The 20,930-nt window shown below is 38.1% G+C and overlaps 1 protein-coding gene across 4 annotated transcripts in view; it reads right to left on the bottom strand.

The window, feature by feature from the left end:
* The window catches only part of WDR7 (WD repeat domain 7), a 357,488-nt gene that overhangs the window by 288,188 nt on the left and 48,370 nt on the right, over positions 1-20,930 (bottom strand). For all 4 annotated transcript variants that reach the window (XM_070362049.1, XM_070362051.1, XM_070362048.1 and 1 more), the window contains one exon: positions 1,462-1,657. In XM_070362049.1, coding sequence (XP_070218150.1) covers positions 1,462-1,657 — 196 coding nt within the window. The remainder of the gene's footprint in view (positions 1-1,461; positions 1,658-20,930) is intronic.

Below are 20,930 nucleotides of genomic sequence, written 5' to 3'. Positions count from 1 at the left end.
TCAACTGTATCTGGTTTGTAGCATGAACCAAATCAGCGAACATGAAACAGTGCTGCTCAGCAGATAGGGTGCAACAGAAAGGAACACAAAACAGGATACAAAATTACATACTATGACAGCAAATCCATTTTTTAAAGACGACAGCAAATCCATTTTTTAAAGTGTAGCAATGAGACTAGAGAGAAACATGTCCACATTCCCCACTGAACAATGGTGAATTTGAGTTCATCTTTCTTTTCTAATGCCTTTGTACTCTCTTGAGCTTCCCTGTGGCTCAGCTGGTAAAGAATCCACCTGCAATGCGGGAGCCCTGGGTTCGATCCCTGGGTCAGGCAGACCCCCTGGAGAAGGGAAGGGCTCCCACTCCAGTGTTCTAGCAAAGAGTCGGACATGACTGAGCGACTTTCACCTTCACTTGGTGCTCTCAAAATTTGACAAAAACTAAGAACCTGTTTTACAATCAGGCCAAAAAAAAAAAAATGTTAAATGCCAAAGTAAAGAAGTCTGACACTCTTCAAGAACACTTCCTTTTGTCAAAACTGCTTGTGCACTATCAGAGAGAACCAGGACTGCAAATGAAGGATAGGTGAAGATTATGGCTACTTGCTCCAAAAAGACCTGTGAGCTCTCCCTCTTATACCACCGTCCAAGCCAGAAATATACACATAGTCCGATTTCAAACAGGAATATTTAAGAAAACAAAAAACAGTTTCAGAGAGAAAAAGGAAAAAATAGTAGAAATATTACATGGCACATACGTTCTTTAGGGACATAAAGAAAGGTTTAACTCACTGATAGATGACTTAGGATAGTAAAAGTAGAATAAAGTGTGTTTTTAAAAGCCCAAACTAATAAACATGTAGTTACATACTTAAAAACTTCCAAGGAAAAACGCTAAGTTTCTGTATGTAAACTTTATATGTCATGGCCTATATTTTTAAGCTAAACATTATCTGCAGCATCTTATGCCACATACGTAAAATATCTGAACCCTGAAATTTTACATGTTCCCTCGAGAACTTAAAACTTTTCATTATCTCCTCCAATTAAAGGCCCTGTATTATTTTTCTGCTGTTCAAATGAAAGAGAATTCTTTTTCCATTGTTTCTGAACTAGAGGCAAAAATGATTCTTTAATCTTACAATTTGCCTCATGAATTATATAGAAATCACTTAGCTATCTAGTGTCTGATATCTGTCCTAAGTTGAATATTGTCATCAACCACATTTCTCTAAAGATCAGTGAAATACTCTACAAGTATCTGAGAGAGTACAACAAATATTTTAGAGGACATCTAAATATTTTTTTGTTGATAATTTTAAGAACACTTAGAAAAAGCGGTGATGAGAAACACAAGTAGCAACCTTTTGACATTTCAGGGGTTTTTCCTCAGACAAAAGATTTTTCATTTCTAGCATGCCGAATATACGCATTTAACTTCCTAGTCTCATCTTTTCTTACCAGTATCCATTTGCCAGACATACACGGAGCCGTCTGAACATCCCACCACCAGGTAATCGTCAGAAGGCCTCCACTTGATAACTTGAATGGGGAAAAGATGACGGGACGCCAGCATAATGCATTTTTTCTCGCGCAAACTTAGAAGTCCCACTGAGTGGTCACTGGCTACAGAACAGATGCAGTGCTGCACTCTTGCCTGAAAGGAAAAATAAATCTCAATCACATCTAGATTAAATTCGGAATAACATGGATCTGGTCCTCAGTAAAATCAAAATTAGTTACACATTCACCGCTGTCAAAAACACGAACCACAACACCAGAATGTGTCGAAAATTTTCTTCTTTTATATTACATCTAAAATGCCCAGTTCAATCATCACAACACTTTGAAAAAGACTACATTAAAACGAGTTTTAAAAAGGAAAAGACACCTAGGAAAAGCTGCTGCTCAAATCTGAAGATGACCTTACTAAAATGATTGCTATATACAAACAGACAGAGCTGGAGAGAAATTGACCTGTTATGACGTGTTCTCTTTCCCTGTCTGAACTTCCCTTTGTGAGCAGCTGGAGCTGCGCTCCGCAGCGCTTCTGTCCGTGACTCTGTCTTTTAGACCCATGCTCTTCCCTGCTCCTTTGCTCAAAAACAATACCCTCACGCTCCCTCTGCCACAATCATTTCTGAAGAGCCGCCATTTGTATTATCTGTAGGTGTGCTTCACAGCTTCCGCCTAGAACCTCAGCAGGCACACACGGCCTCAACTAACATACAAAAGCTCAGTAAACAGCCTGCTCTGTATTTCCTGCTCATCCCTGCTTTGTGCCCTTCCATCCCTTTTTAGAACAAGATGGAATATGATATAAACAATCAAAGACAGTAAAGATTTTCAGTGGCTACAGAGAACTGAATCCACAATGGAGAAAATTAAACATTAGTCTTTGTATGTCTGAAAGACCATGTATAAGCAACTTAAAGCTTTGTAGTGAATTATTAGATTGTGCTTCCGGTTCACATCAAGGTGAACCCATATGAAAATAGCCATCTGAAACTCATTACTGTGGCTATTTATTGAGGAGGAGAGCTAAGGCGCTATATGTTAAGACATATGATCCCTGCTACAGGCTTCCCTTGTGGCTCAGCTGGTAAAGAATCCGCCTGCAATGTGGGTGAGACCTGGGTTCGAATCCTGGGTTGGAAGATCCCCTGGAGAAGGGAAAGGCTACCCACTCCAGTATTCTGGCCTGGAGAATTCCATGGACTGTATAGTCCATGGGGTCGCAAAGAGTCAGACACGACTGAGAGACTTTCACTTTCAACTTCATCCCTTCTATGGGATCCAGAGGAGAAATTTCTCAAAGCTCATTCTGCTGCGCTTTGCCTGAGCAGACTTTTTTGGCTAAAGAACAGTATCTCCCTCATTGGGAAATGTTGACATGTTATCAGATGAGAAAAAGCAGGAGGCAGGACCAGGGGGTGACCAGACATGCATGGGAAACACAAGTTACAGTTGTTTTTATCCACAAAGCTTCGAAGAACCTCTAACCTGTAATAGGACTATAACTATATCTACAGAGGGCCTACAAATATCTACATTCATTTGACCATCATAATCTCATAAGACACAGTTTTTAAGGAACACACTTTGGGGAAGGCTGCTGCAACTGATTCCTTCGATGTTTTGGCTACTAGGAAACATAGGCCTAAATTTTCCACTCATAACAGACGGGGTGTGGGCATACATTTCCGAACATGGACTCTTGGTGGGCTTATCTAGTTTCTCTCTCATGTTCTCTTCACTGTGATTTTGCTTTATTTTTATCTAACTAAATACTGTTTATTTCCTGTAAACAACCCAAAATCAATTTTTGAATGAAGCAGAACATTAGAAAAAGACAGAAAGATTTAACTCGTCACTTTGTTCTTTAATTCAGGTGTTTCCACCTTTGGTACTGTGTTAGCTCTATTTGTGCTTTGTGTTCTATAATGATATAAAAACTATAATCAGCATAGTAGCTATTTACTAATTTTCAAAGTTAAGAAAACTAAGTTCAGAAAGATCATGTTATAAACTGTTATTAAAACATCACATAGAATTTTCTTCACATCTTTTAAGCTTATTTATTTCATGCTTCCTCATACGCATAAAACATTTCTTTCTTTAAAAAAGACATTAAGGACTAAAAGGTAGCTGACTATGGCATGTAAAACTTTACCTTGTATTTAAACAGTAAGTCAAACTACAGTGGCAAACTACAAAAATATCATTTAAATATAGGCAATGTTAGAATATAACATGGCAGAAATAGAACGTAATGTCTTTATTTTCAATTACTTCACACTACATAAGGTATTTTTTACTTTCACCAGACATACTGCTAACAGAAGACAATAGTTTAGGGGAATAAAAAATAATAGTTTAGTACAATGGAGTGTTTGCATTTCAACAAATAATCATTAATACATTTATCAAATATATCCATCATTCAATTTACAAAAAGATGACTGCCATATGAATGATTACCTATTTTGTATTTGGGCTTCCCAGGTGGCACTAGTGGTAAAGAACCCACCTGCCAATGCAGGAGATGTAAGAGACTTGGGTTCCATCCCTGGGTTGGGAAGACCCCCTGGAGGAGGGCATGGCAACCCACTCCAGTATTCTTGCCTGGAGAATCCCCATGGACAGAGGAGCCTGGCGGGCTACAGTCCATGGGGTCACAGACAGTCCAATGCGACTGAAGCGACTTAGCACGCGCACACATTTTCTATGTTGCAATAAGGATCTGCGAAAAAGTAGTTGTTTTATTTATTTTTCTTACCAGAGAAAACAAATCTAACAGTGATCGTTTTCTCTGTGTATGAGTCACTGCAAAGAACTGTTTCTAAACGGCGTTCCTTTCCATCTACTCACACCCTTTAATCAGGCACTGATGAGAGAACGTGCCCTCAGTCGCTCAGAGTCGTATCCGACTCTGTGTGTGCGTGCGTGCTCAGTGGCTCAGCCGTGTCTGACTCTCTGCAACCCCATGGACTGCAGCCCACCAGGCTCTTCTGTCCATGGGATTCTCCAGACAAGAATACAGGAATGGGTAGTCATTTCCTTCTCCAAGGGATCTTCCCGACCCAGGGATCAAACCCACGTCTCCTGCATTGCAGGCGGATTCTATAGCGCTGCGCCACCTGGGAAGCCTCCTCCATCTTTAAACTGAACTAATCCTTAATTAATGTCACACATCTAACTCCCCAACTTCCCAGTCCCCAAGTTGACAATCATTTCATTAATGTTCACATACTTTCCTATCATTCCTTTTCATAGATAAAATGAGCCCTAGGCAGGGGGTGCTGAAGTCTGTTAAAAAGGTGAATTTTTTATCGATATTCTTTACTCTGGTGTTTTTCAAATTATGTTCTATTGGTGGATCTCAACATCTGAAGTGATAACAAAACTGAGAAGCACTGATCCACACGTTCTCTCTCAGCCAAGCATCTGCGACTGCAGTTTACAACCTGCAGTATCCCCGTTCTAACAGAGAGCCTGACCTCTGGCACCAAATCCTCAAGAGAAGTTTTACTGTCAGAACTGTCACCTTTGCCATTTATATACAGGTGGATAATTTTTTTTTAATTCAAGAAAATGCAATCCATCCTCATAAAAAGATTTAAAGTCTCTACATCATGTTAGCACTCTTATTAGTAAAACACAAAGCAAAAATTAAATCATAGTAGAGGGTGTGCTTTAAAAAGTAGATTGTGGGGTGTAATTTTCTGAAGGAAAAAATAACTGAACTCCAAAAATTCTAGTTTTTCATTCTCACATGATATGTTCTTTTCTGACATGTGTATTTACATTAAGTACATTTTAAAGAGTAGTTCTGTTCTTCACTCACACAGTGCAATAATGGTGAGAACTGGTAAATGACATGCCCCATCCACAAAAATGTGTTTGGCCCCAAATAAAAACGGTATCAGTTCAGTTCAGTCACTCAGTTGTGTCCGACTCTTTGCGACCCCATGAATTGCAGCATGCCAGGCCTCCCTGTCCATCACCAACTCCGGGAGTTCACCCAAACTCATGTCCATCGAGTCGGTGATGCCATCCAGCCAACTCATCCTCTGTCCTCCCCTTTTCCTCCTGCCCCCAATCCCTCCCAGCATCAGAGTCTTTTCCAATGAGTCAACTCTTCGCATGAGGTGGCCAAAGTATTGGAGTTTCAGCTTCAGCATCAGTCCTTCCAAAGAACACCCAGGACTGATCTCCTTTAGAATGGGCTGGTTGGATCTCCTTGCAGTCCATGGGATTCTCAAGAGTCTTCTCCAAAACCACAGTTCAAAAGCATCAATTCTTCGGCGCTCAGCTTTCTTCACAGTCCAACTCTCACATCTATACATGACCACTGGAAAAACCATAGCCTTAACTAGACGGACCTTTGTTGGCAGGGTAATGTCTCTGCTTTTGAATATACTATCTAGGTTGGTCATAGCTTTCCTTCCAAGGAGTAAGCGTCTTTTAATTTCATGGCTGCAATCACCATCTGCAGTGATTTTGGAGCCCAAAAAAATAAAGTCTGACACTGTTTCCACTGTTTCCCCATCTATTTCCCATGAAATGACGGGACCAGATGCCATGATCTTCGTTTTCTGAATGTTGAGCTGTAAGCCAACTTTTTCACTCTCCACTTTCACTTTCATTAAGAGGCTTTCTAGTTCCTCTTTGCTTTCTGCCATAAGGGTGGTGTCATCTACATATCTGAGGTTATTGATATTTCTCCTGGCAATCTTGATTCCAGCTTGTGCTTCTTCCAGCCCAGCGTTTCTCATGATGTACTCTGCATAGAAGTTAAATAAGCAGGGTGACAATATACAGCCTTGACGTACTCCTTTTCCTATTTGGAACCAGTCTGTTGTTCCATGTCCAGTTCTAACTGTTGCTTCCTGACCTGCATATAGGTTTCTCAAGAGGCAGGTCAGGTGGTCTGGTATTCCCATCTCTTTCAGAATTTTCCACAGTTTACTGTGATCCACACAGTCAAAGGCTTTGGCATAGTCAATAAAGCAGAAATAGATGTCTTTCTGGAACTCTCTTGCCTTTTCCATGACCCAGCAGATGTTGGCAATGTGATCTCTGGTTCCTCTGCCTTTTCTAAAACCAGCTTGAACATCTGGAAGTTCACGGTTCAAGTATTGCTGAAGCCTGGCTTGGAGAATTTTGAGCATTACTTTACTAGCATGTGAGATGAGTGCAATTGTGTGGTAGTTTGAGCATTCTTTGGCGTTGCCTTTCTTTGGAATTGGAATGAAAACTGACCTTTTCCAGTCCTGCTGAGTTTTCCAAATTTGCTGGCATATTGAGTGCAGCACTTCCACAACATCATCTTCCAGGATTCGAAAGAGCTCAACTGGAATTCCATCACCTCCACTAGCTTTGTTCGTGGTGATGCTTTCTAAGGCCCACTTGACTTCACATTCTAGAATGTCTGGCTCTAGGCCAGTGATCACACCATCGTGATTATCTTGGTCGTGAAGCTCCTTTTTGTACAGTTCTTCTGTGTATTCTTGCCACCTCTTAATATCTTCTGCTTCTGTTAGGTCCATACCATTTCTGTCCTTTATCGAGCCCATCTTTGCATGAAATGTTCCCTTGGTATCTCTAATTTTCTTGAAGAGATCTCTAGTCTTACCCATTCTGTTGTTTTCCTCTATTTCCTTGCATTGATCGCTGAGGAAGGCTTTCTTATCTCTCCCTGCTATACCATCCATGCAAACGAAAATAAGCATCTGAAGAGTTAGGTCTAGTTTTACTGTAATGAGCAACAGCCTTGAAATAGCCAAAATAATCAAGACTGAAAACAGCAACAACAAAAATTAGTATTACTAGGCCCAAGAAAGCACAGTTATTAGAGGTACTTAACTCACAACAAAAGAGGTTTTTTACTTTTAAAACATGGATTTAAATAAATTTAATTTTTCTTCTTTCAAGAAAATGTTGGTCCAATTTGTATGAAGAAAACTCGCCTAGAGTAGAAATGACCCAGATACAGTTAAAATCTCATTAATTTTGATCCCACTAATTAATTCTGAGTTGATGGTTACCTTCGCAGGCTGTGTAAAAACAAATTAATGGTCTAAAGAAAGCAAAGGTCTAGCCTATTTAAATGTAAAAGGAAAAAAGGCCATTCAAGTGCCACTTTGGTATTAATTTTAATTCAAACAATGAACAGAGTAATGATAAATAATTCTCAACTACTTGCTAAATGAAAGCATTTAAAAGATTTGCTAAAACACAATTAACTTGGTTTCTTATCTATTCTCAAAATTATTGAAGAAGCACTTCTTAAAGAATATTTCATAGTTTCTTCACTCTGATTTAGGCCTAGCTTCCTCACAAATAAGTTGAATTTTAGAACAATTTTTAAGGTATTAAATTCTAGAGATCTCAGTTACTGAACATTTACTTCACCTATAATGACTCATTCTATAATTTGATTAATTACATTCTACTTTACTTTACTTTCTTCCATTTCAATCTGGAAAAGTCACCTAAACCGGACTTAACCCCAAGGATATTTTAACAAGGAAAAGACATTTAAATTGTGCATGTAAAGTAAAAATACAAAGAACTAAAAAATATGAACCTCTTATCTTTAAATTATTTTAAAAACATTTATGTTCCAAACTTGTTTGATCAAACAGCCATTCATTAGAACTCTGTAATGTATCCTCACTATGTGTATATTTATAAATTGAATAGGTACTTGTGCCAATACATCACGTATATTGTAAAACATGCTCAAGAATATATATTTTAAAAGGATGATTCAGTTTAAATAAACAAATTTAAGATGAGATATTTTCTTAAACGTCTTGCAAGAACTTTGTGTTAGCAGTAGCCAATACCTCAAAGCATAATATTTATCTTTAGGAAGGTTTCACTGTTAATGATAGTGAAGGTAAATACATATTTTATATGCTGAGTGGCTCAGTTGTGTCTGACTCTTTGCGGTCCCATGGACTGCAGTCCGCCAGGCTTCTCCAACTATGGAATTTCCCAGGCAAGAATACTGGAGCGCGTTGCCACTTCCTACTCCAGCGTATCTTTTTGACCCAGGCATCAAACCCAAGTCTCTTGCGTCTCCTGCCTTGGAAGGGAGATTCCTTACCACTAGCGCCACCTGTAATCAAGAATGGTATGGCTGTCCTCTTGCCAGATTGATCAAGTGATCATTGTTTGAACCTGATAATGGGGCTAATAAAAGGGCATTTCATTTTCACTGGAAATATCTCCCAGCATTATTTGCCCTGCTCATTTTGTGACGGCGGGGTTAAGACCTGTACAGCACGACCCGCCAGCTCTCCTAGACAAACGCACTGTCACCGGGAGCACACCAATGAGAGCACTGAGGTCCCCCGGAGGCAGCAGGCCCACGCAGAGCCCACGCGACACGCGCCGTCTAACGTGTGAACCAAGGGGGAGCACTGAGGTCCCCCGGAGGCAGCAGGCCCACGCAGAGCCCACGCGACACGCGCCGTCTAACGTGTGAACCAAGGGGGAGCACTGAGGTCCCCCGGAGGCAGCAGGCCCACACGCGACACGAGAGCCCACCCCGAGGCACCCACGCCCACGCGACCGCCTAACGCGTGTGAACCAAGGTGGGCATCAGTGTCCTTTCACCCAGTAAATGTTCATAAGCTCAATTTGTTAAGGTTAAAAAAAGAAGAAGAGGTTTAATATTTCATTCCCTTGCCCCAGCCAACTGTCTCACAGATTCCACTTTAGCACCTGCCACTATCAACTGACTTATAGGGTGTAACACACACCATTAAAAAAAAAATTTTTTTTTTGTTATGGAACAGAACTTGTACAGCATGGACTGAGCATCTGATCAACTTGGTCAGTACATTACAGGTAAATATTATTCAAAATCATGTTCCAACCACTGTATTAGTTCTTTCCGAGAAGGAAAAGGCACCAACAACATCAAAAGTTAATTAAAAGCAGGGGCTAATGAAAAGCAATAGGTAAAAACACTTACTTTGATTTAATGAAAAAAATTAAGATAACTGGAGCAAGGAAAAGGAGGACGATACTGAACTGAAACAAATATATTCCAAGGTCAATTATTATTTTTCAAATAATTCTGATCCTCAACCAATAAGCACTACCTGAATTTGCCAGTAAATAACCCCCACGGTACATTAGTGCTGAGCAGAAGAATGCCACAAGCCATCACAGGATCTGAGAGTCAGAAAGTACCACCTAGGTCATCCAGCCTGACCTCACGCATTTTACAAGACTTCATTTTAAACCATTCCCAGAAACCTCTTATGTAACCCGTTCCTAAGCATCTGCCATGAATTACAGAAACTAGAGACAGCTAGTTTATTCCACCCACCAGCTCTCTGGGGAGATTATTCTGCTTTCCAACAATTCCCAATGTAAATTATATATATATAAATTTCTTTCTGCTTTTGCTAATTTATTTTCTAAACTGTTCTTTTCTTCTTATCATTCCAGGAGCAATCTCTTAGCTGCCCAAAACAAATTTTGTCTGAATATTCTCTAAATATACGAACACTAACTATTGTCTCTCCTTTTAAATATGCCCATCATTCAAAAAGCTATAAATGACCAGCTACTTTCACTCATAAATCAATCCCACTATTCTGTTAATCATTATTTCTTGACTTCCCAGAACTCTTTCTCTGGAACATAAATGCACAGTTAAGATCACTGTGCATAGAGTGATAAGAAACTTATCACTTTTAAATATTCTACCTGAAGGGGAAAAAAAGAGCCTACCAATGTTAAGCACATTTCCACACTTTCACGAAACTAAATTTTTTTTTCAGAAATCCATAGCTCATCCTTCTTAAAACATGGGGGGAGGGGGTAGGAAGCTGTTTCTTTCATAGGTATTTCAGAAAATAAGACCACGTGGTCCAACTACAGCACTGACCAACGATCTAATAGATACTTATGTTCTACATGAAAATAAGACTTTTAGGGATGAGTTTTAATATCTTTGTTCATTCACTGCATACAAAAAATAACAACAAAGAAATAGAGGACTAGTCAGATTCCATCTCTCTTCAACTGCTTCCTGATTAATAAAACAGCAAATAAATATGAAGAATTTAATGGATGATTACAAAGATATCCCCTATCAGAGAAAAACATATTTAATAAATGACATTGAGATAACCTGTTATTTTAGGGAAGGACAGATGATTTTTACCCTTTCCTCACCCTACAGACATAAATAAACTTCAGAGAGATTCAAGTATTTGATGTTTGTTTTAATCCAGCTATTGCTTTTTAATAAAATATCATCAAATTTCTAAACGGGGTAAGATTCTAGGATTTAAAAATATGAAAGAAGCTAAATAGAAATAAGGATAAAATAGATTACATAGGAATGGAAATTATCCCCAGGTTAAAAAAAAAAATCAGAAGTAAGTAATAAGTCAGAAGAAAATTTCAACAACAATAACAAAAAGCACATAAGCTTAATACTTCAATTAAGTTAATCACTAATTAACTAAGCACTAATTAGTGTTTAGTATATAGCACTAATATCCCCAAGAGAAACAAATGAGCAAAGGACAAACTATGTCTCAAAAAGAAACAAAAATTCACTAAAATCCTTATAGAAAAATTTCATTATCTCTAGTAATCAAAGAAATGCAAATTTCAACAATAAAATACTCTTTACACCTATCAATTTAGCCAAAGACTGTAGAAATTATAATACTGAACAACCAAGATTTACTGGGGTCTTATTTTGTGCTAGGTATTACTACTCTAAATGCTTGGCGGTAACTCATCATGGTCTCACAACCCTTTGAAGTAGATCCTATTATTATTTCCATCTTACAGATATAGAAACTGAGGCATGGAAGTAAATAAAAACATCTTGTGTAGGCAAGGAGCCGTGAAATGGGCACTGAGGGCAGAAAACAACTTGGTAATCAACCTCAGTATTCTTAAAAATGTTAATACTGTATTAGACAAAAATTCTGAGGTTCTAATCCAAAAAATATTCATGGAATTAATCTAAGGAAATAATCATAAATGAAAACAAGTTTTACAAAGATATTCAATATTATTTACAATAGTTCAAATTGGGTACAACCTACATATCCAAAGCAAGAGAACTGTTAAGTAAACGCTGTATGCTCATATAATGTAATGGTATATAATCATTAAAAATTACTTCCACGAATGAGTGTAACTTGAGAAGGTATTTGTTAAAATAGTAAATGAAGATGCAACGCGCACAGATAACTATATCTACAATATAATCACAAGCGCACAGTAAACGGATTTTAAATGGCCAGAAGGACGTCCCTGGCTGGCTAGCAGTTAGGACTCCATGCTTCCGCTGCAGGGGGAGTGGGCTGGATCCCTGGGTCAGGGAACTAGGATCTGGAGTGGCCAAAAACAAGACTAAAAGGCTAGAGGAAAAGATATCAGAATGTTAACTGTGGTTGGTTCTCTTTTATGTAGAAGGATAACAGGACACCTTTACCTTCTTAGTTACCTGTTTTCAAAACTTTTAACTGTGTATATGTGAAATTCATAAAATTGCAGTTAGAGCTTACATCATATTCCTAAAAACAAGTAATGCGTGACAAGGAAAAGAAGGTAAAAGGGGGCTAAAAGTAAAAGGGGGCTAAAACTCCAAACCTAAGTAATCAAAGATGAAAAACTAAAACATAAATTACCAAAGAACTGAGCCATGCACAGTTCTCTGAAGAAAAATCTGAAACATGGGAACTGAAAAGAATGGCTGTTTTGGTCTACAAAGTGAAAGATACTCAATAAATCAGTCATTTAAAATTAAGCATGCATCAAAATCATGCTTATGTAAATCAGTAGTTGAAAATATAGTCAAAGTTGGAGAAATGCAACTATTTTCAATACATAATTACATCTAGTAGGGGGTGGAATATATGAAGGTCAAGTTCAGGCCCTCAGGTTGGACTGAAAGAACGTGAAAGTCACTCAGTCGTGTCTGGCTCTTTGCGACCCCATGGACTATATGGTCCATGGAATTCTCCAGGCCAGAATGTTGGAGTGGGTAGCCTTTCCCTTTTCCAGGGAATCTTCCCAACCCAAGGATCAAACCCAGGTCTTCCGCATTGCAGGCAGATTCTTTACCAGCTGAGCCACAAGGGAAGCCCAGGTTGGACTACTTAGGATCAAATTCCAGCTCTGCCACTTGCTGTGTGACCATGAGCAAGTTACTGAACCTCTCTGAGCCTCACTTCTCCATACAATGCAGTTAACAGCAAAAACCACACCTCATAGAATCACTATGAATTAAATGAAATATACACAAAGAAATCAGCATAGAGACTAACACATCATGCATACAAAAGATGATAATACTTAATGTTATCTTTACTATTATTAGTGTTATATCAGTATATACCACAAATTCTGCTTTTTTAAATGTAGTTGTATCTACTTTCTGAGGCCATTGCCAGTGCTTAGGTATTCAAATAGGAAATGTGGAGACAGCTATAATTTTTCTATTACATGAGTTTCCCCTTTTCTATATTTTCTTCTCATTTTAATAGCTGTGTTTTAATTTACTCTGAATAGTTCCCCTTACATGATCATTACCATCACTCACATATTATCTTAACGTTAATGAAGTTTTTGGCACTTTTAACACTTTGTGTCAACAAAAGCTTTCCATACAACAGCTCAGTGACCACCTTCCACTGTTCTTGTGTATTTCCTCATCACACATTTTTTTCCAATGAATTTACTTGGTAATTTTTTACTTCATCCCTTTAAAACATAAAAATAGTTTAATTTCAATTCTATATTTATAGGTTTCAGAGGCTGAGACAGTCGAATCTGAAGACTCTGAAGACAGTCGAAGGTTCTTTTTAAGGAACTCAAAAGTGTTTTATCCTTTCCCCTGCCCTACAGCAGTCAGCTGTCCCAGTTACTGTCCAACCTGGACCCAAACCTGGAGGACACAAAGCCAGGAACTACCCTCCTCCGTCACAAAGAGCCTCACTTCTCAGACTGCACCGAGTTACAGGCGTGGGGCCGCTCGTCCTCCTCCTCCTTTCTGCGTCCCACCTTGAACTTGAAGGGCCCCATCCATCTGACCTGGTAACTCTTGATCTGCCTGCTTAGCTTCAACCTATTTATTCCTGGAGGTAAATTACTAGAACATGGATGCTAAAAATATCTCTTGTTTTACAAAGGATCCTGGCTTGCTTTTTAAGTCTCTGTCAAAGAACACAGAGAAACCTAACCTCCACTATTATATACCTGGCCCTTGAGAGTACCTGGAAAGGTACGCTCAGTCACTCAGCTGTGTCCGACTCTTTGTGACCCCATGGTCTGTAGCCCTCCCAGCTTCTCCGTTCATGGGATTTTCCAGGAAAGAATACCAGAGTGGGTTGCCATTTCATTCTCCAGGGGATCTTCCAGACTCAGGGATCGAACCCCTGTTTCTTGCATCTCCTGCGTTGGTAGGTGAGTTCTTTACCACTCTACCACCTGGGAAGTCTACCTAACTGAAGTTACCTTAAAAAGTAACTCATTTTTTCTAACAATTCCTGCCATCTTAACGTAAATCTGAATTCATTTTAAAATTGCTTTATGATTAAGCTATTCAAGAAAATTCGTCTTTGCTCTGTGACATATTAATTCTCTTCAACCCAAAATAGAGTCAATTTAATCAATGACATCATCACAATGTTTAGCACCAAATCACTTCTGACTATTAAAAATAAATTTCATACCCAATATAACATTCTGTGCTACTAAGAATATGACTAAAGATCTAAAGAAACCTCTCCAAACAGAAGAATATCTAAGTTGCTAGATTAGGGGGTTGGGGAGTATAAATGGGATTAACATATGCACTCTACTATATACAAAATCAACAACAATGACCTACTGTATAGCACAGGGAAATATAAATTTCTTGTAATAACCTATAATTGAAAAGAATCTGAAAAACAATACTATATATATAAATAAAACTGAATTACTTTGTTATATATCTGAAACTAATACAACACTGTATATCCACTATACCTCAGTAAACCAACCTCATAAGACAATGATGAATTAATTAATTTCTATGATGTTTGACACAATATTCGCATAGCTGGAATAGGAATATAATCTGTCTCATTACTGTTGAAGGAATCCCTCACTGACAGTTCATATATTACTGATTGTCCCAGCTTCCTACAAAAGAGACAGGGTGTACTATGCTACTTGAATATATGTATACTATCCATAACAGGAAAAATTTATCTTTTATAGTGAACAAAATAGTATGATAGTAGTGAAAATTTGAAAAACATGCGGGAATCAGAATGGATAACAACACAGTACAGTGCTGGTATATTAAAGCATTTGTGCTTTCAAAATGAAAATGAGTGCTCTCCATCCATACATGGGAGAAGGCAACGGCACCCACTCCAGTACTCCTGCCTGGAGAGTCCCAGGGATGGGGGAGCCTGGTGGGCTGCCGTCTATGGGGTCGCACAGAGTCGGACACGACTGACGCAACTTAGCAGCCATTCATACATACTCTACAAACAGCTACTTATAAGCCTAGAAAATTAACAAGGTTTAAAAGATTATAAACAGAATGAAGAATTATGAGGGTAAATACGGATACAAACCCATTCCTAAGCTTTTGAAGGACAATTTGGCAATAACTATTCAAAAGACTTTAAAAATGAATATGTCCTTTAGAAAGCAATTCCACATTTAAGAATTTATCCTCAGAAGTGATTCAAGATGCGCAAAAATATTTAGTTATCCTAATTTTCAGCCCCACTGCCGATAACAGAAAAAAATGTTAGAAAACATCATTCTGAAATTTGATAAAATTACACAAATTATAGACTATAATCAAAAATGATGCTGTGCTGAAATACACTCAGTGGCACAAAAGTGGCCACACCATCTTTAGAAAATATATTGTCTATAATGATATGTTATATAATTTTAAAAATAAAAATTAATTTCAAAAAGATGACGCTCAATACATAAAAACATATGAAAACAGTCTCAAAATCTAAGAGAATGAAGTGTTATGGGAAAAAAGAATACTACAACAGACTATGTACATTGTGACCTATTTTAGAAAAAGGTTAGTTCTGCTGCCTGCTTTTGGTTCCTTTGCATCACCAAAGTTTACCTGGCTTCAGGGACCATGCTAAAATTACAGACACTGCTTTTTAAACGTAACATCCAAACTGAATTAATAACAAGACTCCAAATTCAAAAAGGTAAAGGTAAGGGCTAACTGGGGCAGAAGCTTAGGAGCACGTTCAGGAGCCTGTTCAGGAGCATGTTCAGAAAGGGCGGACAATGCATTAAAAAGAAAACCTAATTTGTCAACTGTTCTTGCTGGCAGTGAGCTTCACAGACAAGTGACCATCACACACTAGCAAACATATGGTCACATACACAAAACATAATTATCATATCTGTTGCCAAGAGCTAGGGATTTAACATTGTCAAACGAAAGCAGAAACAGGTTAAATGCCTGACATTCGCATTTTCACAAACCCATGCTGCCCTCTTCTGGATAATTTTGGAGGTATGTGACAATAAAAGTTTAATAAGATTTAATGAGAAGGGGCAGGAGGAGAAGGGGACGACAGAGGATGAGATGGCTGGATGGCATCACTGACTTGATGGACGTGAGTCTGAGTGAACTCCAGGAGTTGGTGATGGACAGAGAGGCCTGGTGTGCTGCAATTCATGGGGTCTCAAAGAGTCAGACACGACTGAGCGACTGAACTGAACTGAACTGAACTGAACTTAATCAGTTTTTTAAGGTGCTTCCCTGACAGCTCAGCTGGTAAAGAATCCACCTGCAATGCAGGAGGCCCGGGTTCGATTTCTGGGCTGGGAAGATCCGCTGGAGAAGGGATAGGCTACCCCCTCCAGTATTCTTGGACTTGTAGCCCAAGGGAAGTTAAAAAATCATTTTTAACTAATCTTTAGAAAAACGTTAGTTCTGCTAACCTTTTGAACTTATTTTAGAAAAAGGTTAGTGATAATCATCAGTTAAAAAATCATTTTTAACAAATCTTTTAAAGACCTGAGCCTATATGTTCACACTGCTACTGCTACTGCTAGGTCGCTTCAGTCATGTCCGACTCTGTGCGACCCCATAGATGGCAGCCCACCAGGCTCCCCCGTCCCTGGGATTCTCCAGGCAAGAACACTGGAGTGGGTTGCCATTTAGGAAACACATATATATGCTTCAAAATGTATTTTGGAACATTTTCCAAAATTTACGTTCTGAATAAAGTTCTAGCATTAGTAAAAAGCTCTGATAATCCAACCATCCATGCCAATGAGAAAGGGAATAATATATATTTACTAAAAGTGAATAAAACATGACAGTCTACAAAGTCAGTTTTTGTTCCCTTCGATCCTTCTTCCCCCCACTCCCAAAAGCAAACAGAATCTGAATTTGGTGCGTATCCTCCCATTCAATTTTCATAATTTACCAACAGAAGCCTTAAGAAGCCTGCCCCCTCGGGCGCCGCCCCTCCTCAGGCTCCCCGGCACCAGGTGCGCTCTCGGTCTACACTAGCCTAGAGCTCAGACTGTGGAAATTCACACAAGCCTACTTCCGACAGCTGCTCAAATAGGAAAGCATCCTACCTCTAACCACTCTGTGTTGCTTAAATGTCTCAGTTATTAGAAGAATATTAAACTAAAATGCTATATTTATAAAGTACAAAACACAGTGTAAGACACAGAACAGACCAGTGGTCACCACTGGGGGGAGGGGAGGAGGGGAGGGGGAGGGGAGGGGGGGGAGGAAGGGAGGGGGAGGGGAGAGGAAGACGCGAACCACGGGGTATGGGACAGGCGTGAGCACGCACTGTGCAACACGGGGAATAGAGCCAGTACTGTGCAGTAAGTGAATGCAGGGTAACCTTTGAAAACTGTATAAAAACAAACAATTAAACAACAATATAGAAAGGCTCTCTAGAATTATAAAGTATTGCTCTCAGGAGGAAGGGAATGACATAGCTGGAGAACAAAAGGATATTTATTAATATCCTTTAATGCTTTTTGCACTTAGTATTCCTATTTATAAAATATTTTAAGACACTACAGTCAATAATATCCAAAGTGCAGATGAAAACTGAAAACAGTAAGGCACCTAAAATGTTAACAAGCCTGCTTTTTAGAAGATTTTTCTAAAAAGTCTCCTATATGAGTATTTGAAGTGGCAATAATATTTAATAATAATATGAAGGTTCCACTTTAAATCTGAATCCTAGTAAAACTGCCTATAAAATCTTATATATCTGCATAGCAACATATAAGGTCAAAAACCACTCGCTTAAAAACAGTAAACACAACTTGAAATGACAAACAAAAATGGCACAGAACTTCATTTTATATTATGTTATGTAATTCAAACAGTATTTTAGTAGATAGTTTTACTTCTGTTTCTTCTCATATACATGTATATTTCACATGCATATATAGTATACCCACCTCTCATACATATATACATGTACATGTTTCTTTCACATTATGGATAGTATATTTTGCTTTCTTAATAAACCAAACCACACACACACAAAATTAAAAAGTTACCTCAAACTGAATTTTTTCTCTACAGTCCATAATCTTAAGGAGAAAGAAACAGAAATGGCAAATAACCTAACATCAGCGATCTCAAAACCAGAAGTTCCAGCACCCTCCGTGAAGTCAACACAGTCAAATCTCATGGGTGTTCTGAGAGTTTAACAAAGCCCCTGGTTTCTCTGAGCACCCACGAGACACCCCTACCCTCGCCTGCCAGAGCATTTCGTTCAGATCTCTCCTTTGTCGTTTATAGTCGACACTGTAACAGACTTCCTTAAATATTCACCTGATCCTCCTCCAAAATATGTTTACATTTCTTGGAACACTGAAATACATTACTTGGCAGACACTAATTCTACCCAAAAACATTCTGATTGTTTCCCAATAACCCTTTGGCACTTCACAGTCTTGAATTACTTCAATATTTTGTATCTCAAAGCATATCTTCAGGAAACTTTTAGGTTTTCTTTAGTGTACTTTAATTCTTTAAAACAATCTGTATCCATATAAAAGTTAAATCTCAGCTAACCAGTTTATTCAGTGAATCAAATTCAATTTCAAAGCACTCTGCCTAAAAGGAGTTTTACAGTTTTGGAAAAAAAATATATATATATAAAATTCCTCTAAAAATTGAAAAACTAAAACCTTTAAAGAACAATAAACATAAAATCTATTCAAAGTAGGTACTCTACATAATGCTATAGGCAGTGTTTCCTGTCTAGGAAAATGTTGAAATTTTTAAATAATTAAAATTCCTATAAATAGTTCATTAAAAATAAATATATAGGGTCACTGAGTCTGGCACTAAATTAATGCTAATGTATAGCAAGAATCTGGAAAGATCTTGGGGAAAAAGATGCTAAAACAGTATAAAGATGAAGGAGTGGGGAAAGAAAGGATGACAAAGAAACGCCTAGACGGCAGGCCAATAAGACGCGCGTCTGTGGGGCCGTGGAAGGGCACACAGCCTGTCCTCAGAGCTCATCTCCAGCCACAGCGTCTTTTCTACCCAGCAGGCAGGATTTCACTTTTTGTTCACTCTCTACAGAGGCTAGGAAACAATGATTTTTGCTCAGTACTTTTTTTAAACAACTTTCTACATTTTAGTAAACAAGAAATGACTATACATTAAGAATGAAAAACTCTTCATAATTGTACATCTTAATGATAATTTAAGTCATTTCTAAAATACAACCAACATTTCTGTTTTAGAACAACTTTTCCTGAAAAAAAAACTTACAAGAAATCAAAACTCACCTCCTTTCTCAATCTACCCGAGATAAAAACCAAAACTCTTACTACAATCCAAAAAGCAGATGACAAACTTTTTAGTATTGTAGTAAATAGTTACAATCTTCCAAGTACCAGATCACTTAAAAAGTAAAAATATTTTTTGCTAAAAGAGAATGACATTGGATCAAGTTATGAGACGGACAATTTAAGCATTAGAGATAGCATTTGATGTCACTAACTCTATAATCTCAGCAGAACAGTCATTTGCTAAACATTCAGCAAATAACAAATCCTTAGCTTTTTATTAACCAGTTAGGGCTCTCCGATTTTCAAACACATTAGCTGCTAGGCCTAAAACGACCAGCTAAATGAACAGGTTATTAACTAGGCAGTTGTTAATGCCTAGTCATTATTAACTGCTGCTGCTGGCTGATGCTGCTAAGTCACTTCAGTCGTGTCCGACTCTGTGTGACCCCATAGATGGCAGCCCACCAGGCTTCCCCGTCCCTGGGATTCTCCAGGCAAGAACACTGGAGTGGGTTGCCATTTCCTTCTCCAATGCATGAAAGTAAAAAGGGAAAGTGAAGTCGCTCAGTTGTGTCCAACTCTTAGCGACCCCATGGACTACAGCCTACCACACTCTTCTGTCCTAGGCAGTCATTATTTACATCTTATATTATTACAAAAACCAAAGCAAATGTGTCTTAATCAGTACTTTTGAAAGTTAATTAAAAACAAGAAAATTCTACTGTTAAACCTATAAGCAAATTATTTTCCATGACCCAGACTTCCTTGTTGGTACCTCTCTTCCTCACACTGTCCAGGCAACCAGCTCCTCTGGCTGGCGCCTCGTCTAGTGAGAAGACCACTTTCTGTTCAGTTGCATATATGTCCATATCTTAGCTTTTACTCACTATGAAATATTTCTAAATGCAATTGATCAAAACATTTTATTAAATACGCACTTGAAATTTTTTTAAAAGAAACCAGAAAATGTGCTCACATACATAGGCTAAAAATATACATATGTTAATGCAGTTCAAAAGGAAAACATGACCCTATGTAAATTATTCAAAAAACACTTTCCTTTTAATATTTGTAATATATATATATATATGCATATGTACATACACACTCTAGTATTTTCAGTGTATTCTTATGAAAACAAAAAACAGCCAGATCAAAATGGTTGCTTTAAACTTAGGAATAAATAATCTACATTATCAACTTCAGCATTAAAAAATTAGATGTTTCACCAAATTTGCAGTCAGATGTGAAAAAAACCTATATTTTACTATGGGGCATAAGGACTGTAAAATGAGGTTCAGGACAAGGGTTCTAACACTGCTTAAACTTAGTAGAATTACAATGATATCTATTTCACTAAAATAAACATAAAATTGGTTATTTAAATAGATTTAAATAAAATGCATTTAATGGATTTAGAAAAGGAAGAGGAACCAGAGATAAAATTACCAACATCCGTTGGATTATCAAAAAAGCAAGAGAGTTCCAGAAAAACATCTATTTCTGCTTCATTGATTATGCCAAAGCCTTTGACTGTGTAGATCACAACAAACTGTGAAAAATTCTGAAAGAGATGGGAATACCAGACCACCTGACCT

Source organism: Bos mutus, chromosome 24 (genome assembly GCF_027580195.1).
Source record: "Bos mutus isolate GX-2022 chromosome 24, NWIPB_WYAK_1.1, whole genome shotgun sequence".
Lineage (NCBI taxonomy): Eukaryota > Metazoa > Chordata > Mammalia > Artiodactyla > Bovidae > Bos > Bos mutus.
Note: the sequence above shows the minus strand (reverse complement) of the source record. Positions and strands in the feature narration are given on the sequence as shown.